This window comes from Mangifera indica, chromosome 1 (assembly GCF_011075055.1).
Source record: "Mangifera indica cultivar Alphonso chromosome 1, CATAS_Mindica_2.1, whole genome shotgun sequence".
Taxonomy (NCBI): domain Eukaryota; kingdom Viridiplantae; phylum Streptophyta; class Magnoliopsida; order Sapindales; family Anacardiaceae; genus Mangifera; species Mangifera indica.
In genome coordinates, this window is record NC_058137.1 from 6,261,684 (window position 1) to 6,272,782 (window position 11,099).

The 11,099-nt window shown below is 33.8% G+C and overlaps 1 protein-coding gene across 8 annotated transcripts; it reads left to right on the plus strand.

The window, feature by feature from the left end:
• Positions 1-1,981: 1,981 nt before the first annotated feature.
• Positions 1,982-7,648, plus strand: LOC123223826 (splicing factor U2af large subunit B-like). Of its 8 annotated transcripts, none has more exons than XM_044647246.1 (13): positions 1,982-2,273; positions 3,020-3,318; positions 3,425-3,538; positions 4,148-4,224; positions 5,087-5,157; positions 5,246-5,293; positions 5,377-5,436; positions 5,513-5,573; positions 5,656-5,768; positions 5,889-6,335; positions 6,517-6,652; positions 6,922-6,989; positions 7,220-7,648. In XM_044647246.1, exons 1-13 carry the CDS (start codon positions 2,157-2,159, stop codon positions 7,232-7,234), a joined length of 1,626 nt encoding a protein of 541 aa, XP_044503181.1. In that variant the 5' UTR covers positions 1,982-2,156; the 3' UTR covers positions 7,235-7,648. The 8 variants fall into 8 exon arrangements, 6 of the variants coding, with proteins under 6 accessions (XP_044503181.1, XP_044503160.1, XP_044503166.1 ...); XM_044647225.1 differs by having other exon boundaries at positions 7,259-7,648; XM_044647231.1 differs by having other exon boundaries at positions 5,249-5,293; positions 7,259-7,648.
• Positions 7,649-11,099: the final 3,451 nt, after the last annotated feature.

An 11,099-nucleotide genomic window follows, 5' to 3' on the forward strand; every position in this document is an offset into this window, starting at 1 on the left:
TCCATTGGGCTATGCCACGTTGAAGATGGCAAAAATAAAGTTAGGCCCAGTGACTATTTCCCATCCAAACTTTGATAACCCATGATGTTTTATCATTAATTTAAAAAAATCTATTTTCACATCTATTTATTTATTAATGATATTTTTTATAACTTTGGTGACAAACAAAAATACTGTTCACTTTTACTGAAGTTAAAAATCAGTTTCTCCTCAAAAATTTCTAAAAAAATTATCCACCCATAAATTATAAAAGTTGCTAATGAGACTAGAATTTTGTTTATCCCCACAGTTACTGTTTCTCTATTGCTGTAGCCACCATTGCATCACTAGCACTTTCGATTTTGATCCACTAAATATCATTTAGATTTGTTGCTTCTCACTCGTATTCGCCACTGTCCTTTTTTTTTTCCATTAATAAATCCAAAACATCTTAAACGAAAACAAAAGAAGAAGGAATTGAAAAAGACCGGTTAAGGGAGAAGAAGAGATTATCTTAGTCTGAGATTAAAATGAAATAAGAGAGAATGAAAAGAGATCGGTTAAGGGAGAAGAAAAGATCTGAGAAGGTTGGCCGATGGACGAAAAGTTGATAGTCATTAAAAAGAAGAAGCAAAAAACCTTGCAAAAGAAATAATTATTTTTTAAATTTTAGATGAAAGAAAATTATTAAAATTTTAAAATAAAAGAAAATATATGATAAAATTTTAGGTTATTAAATATTTTTTATTGAATTATAATTTTATTTTTTATTTTTATTAAAATTTTCAATAAAATATTTAAGTTTTTAAAATTTGATGTATAAGAGTTTAAAGATAAATTAAACTTTATGTTTGCAATAAAGTTCCAATCCTATCTCTATCCATTGAGATGATAAAGAAATCGGGAGAAGGACTATTTCCCACCCAACTTTAGATGCGTTTTCAAAATGCCACCCACGGCAGATGAAAATCCATTTTTCCCACCCATGACCAAACTGCCGTCCAATTTTTCAGTTAGGGATAGGGGCAAAATCGTCATTTACTATTTAAAACCTTAAAACTTTAAAATTTTACCGTTTCCCCCTTTCAGGTTTTAAAAACTAATAACTAACTCATCTTCAAAGTTTGAAAAGTTTAGATTTCACCTCTAGGGTTTGTTTCCTTCACCGGCCACCACCGACGCCCGACGCAATCAACCGATCTCCCGTCTCCGACTATAAAGGATGCCCTTCGTCGCCCAGATCTGGACGACGAAGCGTTGTCCAGATCTGGAAGAACAGATGAAGGACGACGCTTCGTCGTAGCCTCTGGACCACACAACGAGCGACGAAGGACTGCAAAGAGTCGTCCTTCGTCGTCTGGGTGGAGCGACGAAGAGAGACCTCTTTGTCGCACCGTGCAACGAGGAGATGAAGATCTCTTCATTGCACCACCGCCGTCGCACCAGGAGAAGGAGGAGGCCGGTGACGACTTCGGGAGATGAAGTTGAAGAATGGGGGTGAAACTGCTAGTTTTGAAAGTTATGGGGGGCGGCTGCATTTTGAAAAATATGGAAACCCTAGGTTTGGGGGTGAAAATGTTAGTTTTCAAAGTTTAAAAACTTTAGGTAAGGTGAAATGTTAGTTTCTAAAACCTAAGGGGGGTGAATGGTAAAACTCTTACATCAATTTTGGGATGAATTTTGCAGACTAAATTGAGAGGTATTTTTGTCATTTCATCTAACAAGGGTAAAATAGATATTTTACCCTTATGCAAACATAAATCATCTATATTAACGGCTCATGGGTAGGAAAAATAGATTTTCATCTGCCGTGGGTGACATTTTGAAAACGCATCTAAAATTGGGTGGGAAATAGTCCTTCTCCCTAAAGAAATCTATCATGTAACATGATAGACAATTCAAATCCATGTCGTATGACACGATTTCAACCATTTTTCATTTTTACTATAATAACCTTCACCTTTAGTATAATGCCACATCACAATTATCAAATTTTTAGTATGAAGAAGTCCTTCCCGTCACCGCTCACAATATTTATCAAATTTTTATAAAGCAAGAACTGTATAAAAGGAGGCACAGAACACTTTTCTCCCAAACCCTAGAATTTTCTGCGCTCAAATTTGAGGCAACCGCAAAATAAGAAAAATCTCATTTGAGATAAATAATCAACCTGAAAGATGGCTGATTACGAACTCAACGGTGAAGGTTTCGACAACAACAACAATAATGATTACGCTTTTGAATCCTCCCCACAGCCTCGTGCTACTGATGATTACTGTGACTCCAAAACTCAGGTATTCATATTCTCTTAGTTATGTAAATACAGATTTATTTGCTATAATTTGTTAAACGTGTAACTGTTGATTTCTTTCGAATTTTTGGGTAACAATCTTTTTGAAAGTCTATTTAGGGTTTTTTGTTAGTTCTAGATTTGATCGAGGGTTCTTGATGATGTTCTGATTTGTTTGATGAGATGAGAATGCTTTTATAGAGATTGCATCTTCGTATTGTCATAGGGTTTATTACTGTTCAAGCATTAATACTCTCTCACTTAAGTGTTTTGCCTTTGCTTTTTATATACAAGTTCAGATTAATATCTAAGAGTTATATGTGTTTTTTTGTCTGTTTATGAAGAATTGTACAGACGCTGAGTATCATTTCAGTTAATTACAACCTAGCCAGTGGGTTTAGTCTATGTGGCTTCTTATGTTATATGAGTCGCTAGGAATTTTATCATCGTCTGTGTTTCTGTTTGCTTTATCATTTGTTTAACTTTAAGTTGCTGTGTTTATGAATTCACATCTTTATATTTTCTGAAATTGAATTACAATTTTTCTTGGGGTATTTTCATCATTTCAATCTATGCATCATGTTCTCTCTGTTTAATCATGTATGATACTTTCATTGTGCTACCCTATGACATAGTTTCATTTATGTACCTATGGTAGTTACATCTAACTATGTTTTTATATAGTTATGGAAATCTTAATTATTATTCATCTTTTATTAATTAGTTTTATTGCAATTTATTCATTTGCAGCGTGGATCTCGTGATCATGAAAGTGAATCTTCAAGAAGCAGAGAAAAGGAAAGGGAAAGAGGTCGTGATAAGGAGAGAGACCGTGACTGGGATAGGGATCGGCATCGGGATAGGGACAGAGATGGGGAGAGAAGCAAAGATAGGGAGAGAGATAGAGATAGGGATAGGGATAAGGACAAAGAAAAGAATCGTGATCGTCATCACAGAGATCGCCACAGGGACCGTAGTAGAGAACGCAGTGAGAGGAGGAGGGATAGAGATGATGATGACGATTATCACAGAAGCCGAGATTATGACAGGTATTAAAAGCAGAGTAATTTTCTTATTTTAGTCCCACATTTGTATCTTATCTTGTTTTGCATACAAACTAGTTCCATTTCTTTAGTTGATAATCTTTATTTGTAGGCGGAGAGATTCTGATAGAGAAAGCAGGCACAGACGTCGTTCTCATTCTCGATCTCGATCTCATGGTAGATCTGGGCACAGATCAAGGTCACGTTCGCGTTCTCTTTCAAAGAGGTAGGTTATAAAGAAGTTGTTAAGCATGGATATTGTTAGCATCCATATTCATGTCATTTGTCCCAGTTTGTGATGAAATTTGATATATTACTTTCTGAAGTTTATTTAGCTTCTGGAAGCTTTTTTGTAGTTCTTGCTAATCTTTTTCCATCTTGGTGTGTGGTTGCTTGTTCTTGAGATATGTTAAATCTTTTAGAAAGTTAATTGCAAAGTTGCTTCCATACTATCGTCATGATTTAAATCTCTTTGATTGGGAAGTTTATGACTGAGTGACATTTGTTATTAACTTCTGCTATTCTTATTTGTTTTAAAAGTGCTGATGAGATTGCATGAATTTTGTTGCGAGCATATAACTTTTTGTTTAGAAAAGGCTTTGTTGAATGAAGTTTCATTCAACTATGTTGTTTATAGTATTTTTTGATGCATTCTATGCAATGTCAGTCTCATCTGTTTTTGTTGTTAGACCGGGTCCAGTGTAATTTTCTTTTCTGTAATGTTGGCTTGGTTGTGGTAATAATAATATTTTTCATGTGCTCTCCCTTCTTTCTTCCTTTTCTCATCAGTTTTACATTGTTTTACTGTTTCTATACTGACCACATTCTCATACAGCAAGAGGATAAGTGGATTTGACATGGCACCTCCTGCTTCTGCAATGTTAGCTGCTGGTGCTGCTGTTGCTGCTGCAGGTATACGCATCATCCCATATACTTAAGATTGTTATTCTTTTAACTGTTATTTTTTGGTTTTCATTGATCTAGTGTGGAAGTTCATACAAAATAACATGGTGAGATTTTGGTAAGCTTAATTTTGTTTTTAACTTTGTTCATCATATAGCCTATTGAAGTTGTGGTCTCTGGATGGGCTCAACTATTAATTTTATTTTTTTAATTAGTGAAATAATTCTGGAACTGAGAGAGCTTTTGGTTTTTTTTTGTTGTGTTTGGTGTTTGTTTTGTATGTTTCTATGTCTTTTCTTTGTTGTAAGAAGGCAATGTTGGGCTCCTAGTCCCACTGTGCTGACAATGGGCGTGAGCCGACTTCTGTAGCTTTGATGTACAAGAAGGAATCAATGCACCAGTTTGATGGGTCTTGTACGTCTTTAAGCTTGCCATTTTTGGTAGTCTTGCAAATATATCCTCCAAAACTTGTATATGATGTATTTCTTTAATCTATTTTGGTAAATATAGTCAGAGGTTAGGAAATGCTTAGTAAAATGGGTTCCCTAGGAAAATGTGCTGTAGAATTCTTTTTGGTTGTATGAAATAACCTTGAGGAAAAATATTATATATTGAAAAGTGAATTTACATCAATACTTATATGCATTTCTAAATCCTAGTTTTACTAAGATACAATCTCTTTAATTATCCCTAACTATATCCTTAATTATCCTTCTCCTTAATTATCCCTAATTATATCCTTAATTATCTCTAATTATATCCTTCCTAATTTAGAGATACAATTCATATACAACTCAACAGGTCGTATAACTGCAATAGAGTAAGATGATTCATATCTGTGCTCTGATATGGAATTTAATTACCTTCTCAGGTCAAATTCCTGGTACTAATCCAGCTATTCCTGGAATGTTCCCAAACATATTCCCATTGGCAACTGGTCAGGTATTAGTTCACTCACCTTATGGATGGTATATTTTGAGCATGCATTTTCATTTTCTACAAATTGTTTGGCCATTTTCTTTTGATGCAGCAGTTTGGTGCTCTTCCTGTTATGCCAGTTCAGGCAATGACTCAGCAGGTTTGCTTGATTTTTGCTTACTCTATAGTTATTTTCCTGAAATTTTATCTTTTAAACATGTATGATTTATTTTCCTTTTTCAGGCTACTAGGCATGCCAGGCGAGTATATGTTGGAGGACTTCCCCCTACAGCGAACGAACAGGTTTGACATATAACCAAAATGCTTATTGACCTCTTTAATGTCCATTTTATTTCTGACCACTCATGTTCTGCCACAGTCTGTTGCTACTTTCTTTAGCCAAGTTATGGCTGCAATTGGTGGAAATACAGCTGGTCCAGGTATGGTGTTTGATATGTATTTTTGTGCAATTATGTCCTGTTTTAGATTATTGATTGGCTTATACATGTTGGTTGTTCCCAGGGGATGCTGTTGTTAATGTTTACATAAACCATGAAAAGAAGTTCGCTTTTGTTGAGATGAGATCTGTTGAGGAAGCCAGTAATGCAATGGCTTTAGATGGGATTATTTTTGAGGTTCTTTTCTTTTCTATTTTTTTTTCTTAACTCCTCTTAGGTGTTGATTAACTCATTGATGTGCACAACTGACTATTCTGAATTAGGCTGTTACCAGGTTCTGACATGCTAACTTTGCAGGGAGCCCCTGTCAAGGTGAGGAGGCCCAGTGATTATAACCCTTCTCTCGCTGCAACACTAGGTCCCAGCCAGCCCAATCCCAATCTTAATCTGGCTGCTGTTGGTCTAACTCCAGGTTCGGCAGGTGGGCTTGAGGGCCCAGACCGCATTTTTGTGGGTGGACTTCCCTATTATTTCACAGAAGTGCAGATCAGGGAGTTGTTGGAATCCTTTGGGCCCCTGCATGGTTTTGATCTGGTTAAAGATAGAGAAACTGGAAACTCCAAAGGCTATGCATTTTGTGTTTATCAAGATCTTTCAGTTACAGACATTGCATGTGCTGCCCTGAATGGGATAAAAATGGGTGATAAGACTCTCACTGTTAGGCGTGCAAACCAGGGTGCTAACCAACCTAAACCTGAGCAAGAGAGTGTATTATTACACGCTCAGCAGCAGATTGCATTGCAGGTGACAATTATATCCCTTATTATTCTATTTCCTAGTTTGTTAAGTAATTTGTACAATTTGTAGTTAATCTATTGTTTCCATTAACAAATTAATTAATATTTATACTACTTATTATTCTAGTTCCTAGTTTGTTAAGTAGTATGATTTGTTGGTTAATTTTTTGTTTCTGTTTCTTGTGCAGAGGCTTATGTTACAACCTGGTGCAGTTCCCACCAAGGTTGTGTGCTTAACTCAAGTAGTTACTGCAGATGAGCTCAAAGATGATGAGGAGTATGAAGATATATTAGAAGACATGAGAACAGAAGGAGGGAAATTTGGTAAATATTTTGAATTTTGTTTTCTTACTTGGCCCTTTTTTACCTTGTGAATGTTCTTGCTTATTTATTAATTTTCTTTATTTCTTTGTTTTGTGTATGTCTGTTTTACAGCCTTTTGTAGTCCCAGATTCTGCTATAAAGAATCAGGCCTAATATACTCCGAAGACTCTATAACCTTCAATTTGTTTTTTTTATGCTCATCTTGATATGTTTTTCTAACAATATTCAAAGTTTTTGTCTATTCCAAAATTTTCACACTTGATATGCAGGTGCATTGGCGAATGTTGTCATTCCACGCCCAAGCCCCAGCGGTGAACTCTTACCAGGAGTTGGAAAGGTATGATTTTTTTTGCAGCTTCTGTGCCTTGTGTTTACTGTTAAAATGTTTGTAATGTGTCAAGTATTCGTCGAATGTCTCACTGCACTGACATTACCTTGCACATGAAACATGTAATGAACGGAAGTTCTTGGGCCTAATTTCCCAAATTTTATGATGCTCCTGTGCGGGCAGAATTTTATGGTGTTACATTTTTCTTCATTTTGCTAAACTTGCCTTGTGGTTGTCAGGATCCATTGTGCTGAGTACAGTTGTCTTGTTCATTCCAGGTGTTCTTAGAGTATGCAGATGTTGATGGTGCATCAAAAGCCCGGACAGGGATGAATGGAAGAAAATTTGGTGGGAATCAAGTGATTGCTGTGTTTTACCCAGAAAACAAGTTTGCTCAGGGGGATTATGATGGATAATATACTTCTGAAAAGAACTGCCCAGACATTCAGTTGATTACGTCCCTAGTATTAGATGATTTACAGGATTGTTGTTGAGAGTTTTTGGTGTATTGTTGTTAGTTATACCATTTTCATTGTTTTCTCAAGGGTTATTATGAATATTGTACCGGCTATTATTAGTTAGATTAGTGAATCTGATCTTTGGATCTCCAATAACAACTTTGATATGTGAACAGGTCTTTTTAATTTGAACTTTTTTTTCCCCGTAAATGTTAGACTAGGCATCGTCATTATCCGATGTTTATTTCTGCGACTGTTTGAAAAATAACGGTTTTTTCAGTTACAAACTCTGCATCTATCAATAGGTGGGCCAACATGGCCAACAAATTTTGCACACAGCCCATTCTTTGTGGGCTTTGCCAAAGCTTGTGAATGAAATGGGCCGTATCAAATCTCGCAGGGTCTGCGGGCTGACGTGGTATGGCCTTTTAAAATAAAAATTAATTAAAAAAAATATGTTTTGACAGGACAATTGCCAAGCACGTGGGCTAGGCCTATCTAGGCATGACCTAGCATATTTTATGGGCTGTGTCTCAGGTTTCGAAATTTCACGGGCCTCGGTGGGCTGCAGTAAGTGCAGTATGGCTTGGTTTGGCATGACATGCTGCCGGCTCGATAAATAAGGGTAAATTCAAATAAATAAAATTGATGTAATGGATGATAAATAAATAAAGAGTAATATTATATATACCTATTTTTGATACATAATTTATGTATACAATGATGTGTTATCATGTAATTTGATGATTTTAAGATATGTGTCATCATATGATAAATAAATATATAATCACATAATGACACCTCATTTGTGTATACAAATTGTATACAAAAAATGGGTACACATAGTTTTATTGATAAATAAAATGACATGAAAGAACCAAATGGTGGTTTAGAAGGGTAAAGTTTTTTATCACATTGTGAGACTGGTGTGTGCTAGTAATCTTGAAGAGACTTAAAGGGTCGAAGGAATGGAAAGGAATCCAAATATAAAAAAGTCTCTCTTCATCATATGTCATGAAAGTCATTTCTTTTGTTTGATTCTTGCATAATTAATCACAACATTTTTTGTTTTTAATTACAAGATATGTTTTGAAATAGTTGCTAACCATAAACGAAACATGTGTTTTCAGCCTAATTCTTTTGGATTCAGAGAAATAGAAAGAAACGGAGGCTTCCTTTACGATTTTGCTAGCCATACTGGCGGAAGAAGAATGTTGGCAAAATCGGCCCATATTTGTTCTCTCATTTTAATATTTGGTTATTTGTTGAATCTATTTTGGTGTATCAATGTTGCTTGTGTTCTTCGACATGAATTTGTCTTTTTATCTGGAACACAGTCTCATCCAGAATTCGTAGGCTTCATAAAGCATTTCTGTCACAAGGCTAGGAAGTGATATGAATTATTTCGCCTTATAATGATACTAAGTTGTTCACTTAGTTAGCCCATCTGGATTGCACACACACAATAAGAAATGTAGAAAAGAAAGCTCAATGTATGGAAAAATTCGAAACGGTTGTCCTTAAAAGCAATTAATGTTAGTTTCAGACAACTTTTTATATATGCAGTTGTTCGAAACGGACATTAAATTTGTTTCAAGTAATCTTTTTATATGAAAAAGTTGTCCGAAACTGTTTTGAACAACTTTTTCAAAGCTTTTTTTTTTTTTTTTGTTATTTTTCAGTCTATTTTGTTATTTGTTGAGTCTGTGTTGACCATTATTTAATCAATCTATATTCATTTTGCTATTCGGCAAGACTTTTTTTTTCTTCGTAAAATTTGGTTGAATCGCTCATAAGACAAGTTTTATTCAATTGATTATGGAAAAACTTGACTAAAATATTCCTAAACTTTCATTTTGGCCAACTTTTGAGTTTAAAGTTTATTTCTCTTCGTGTTATGTGAAAAATGTTAGTGTGACACATGATTTGAGGACAATGGAGGATTGTATACGATGACGTGAAAAATATAATATCCATTAGTTGTTTATAAGTTTGGTTAGTGTCTTTAGATTTCAATTTTAACAAGAACCACTCAAAAGAGGAATATAATAGGCTGCTCAAGTTGGAAATTCATATATCCTAGCTTAGCGATCTCACATATTAACTAATACAAACTTGTAGTGACTAACCTTATATTAGTTAATATGTGCATATAGAAGGCTTCTTGGTTATGCAAATTTCCAATTTGAGCAACCCATTATATCCATTTTCTAAGAGGCCTTTGTTAATGATCGGAATTTAAAGACACTAGCATTAGATTTACCACGACATTATTTAGAACCCTCTCCTTGCTAGCTTAACCAATATATAACAAATTGAAATTGTCTTCCCATGTCATTCTTTTGTATTGTTCAGAAGAAGGGTAAAAAAGCTTTATGTTACTTTGTCCTCTATCTCTTAATGACATCAGTGTTGTATCTAGTGGTGCATTACAATTAAAATTATTATATACAAATATATTTTCTACTATAATTACTACCACCAACATAAACATTTCTAGGTTTTATTTTTTGTTAATATGAATAGCATCATTTTATGAATCACATTTACATTTGCAAAACCATCTTCCACCAAGCTTCTAGTACAATAACTTTGTGCCTTAAGAAGCATTTACAAAAACATTTGCATTTACATAACCATCTTACACATTATTATATCGTAGTTTGGTGTAGACACTTGACGAGATTTGTTACCATCCAATTTTATATAATTTGAATTACATTTAATCATTTGTAGGGTGTTGAATAAATCCGGGGTATAGTAATAAAACCCACAATCATTATACTAGATAAATTAAAATTTTACAATATAATATAAACTTAAACCTAAATTTTTTTTTTTGAAAGTTCTAATACTTTACTAATTTTATTAACTTTTGGAATCAGTGGAATTTGATTTTGAGTTCTAACAATTGAATTTTTTTCAAAAGTCGTGTTGATGTTAGCATGACATCAATGAGTCTATTGGATTAGGTTTGAATTGACAATTATACCGATTGAATCATCCAATTTTGTTTGGGTTTCAAAACTATGCTGCCACAAATATAAACACTTTTCTCTATCTTTTGCGTTTAACTAAGAAAACTTTTATGACAAATGGTTGATATAAGAAAGTTGGGTAGGATGATAATTAAAGTTAATTTCGAACAACTTTTATATTAAAATATTGTTTGAAATTAACTTAAACTATCTTTTTGGAAAAAGTTTTCAGAGACACCCTAAAAATTCTCTCCAAAACCTATATTTTCTGGATAATACCATGCATTTTGAAAAAAAAAAATCCAAATTCAAGTTGGAGAACCCATATGACCCTAATACTAAAAAACATATTAAATAAATATTCAAATAATTAAGTAATGTTATGGGTAAGTAACGTTAAGTATGTAGATGATGTATCATCTTATAATTAAGTTTTATTTTATTTTTAATTAAAAATTATTTGATTATATAATTAAATATTATTTATATACTAAATTATATATTTAAAATTGTGTATACCTAAATTTATTGATGTAAAACAATAAAAAAGGCTTAATAAAAATTTTATTTTTTGAAACTAGTAGAAGGGTGGTTTGTATCTAAAGTGTAAAAATTGGAAGGCATCTTTATAATTTCAGAGAAAACAGAGGAGGTAAGCAGAAGGAGCCGAATGTAAAATAAAA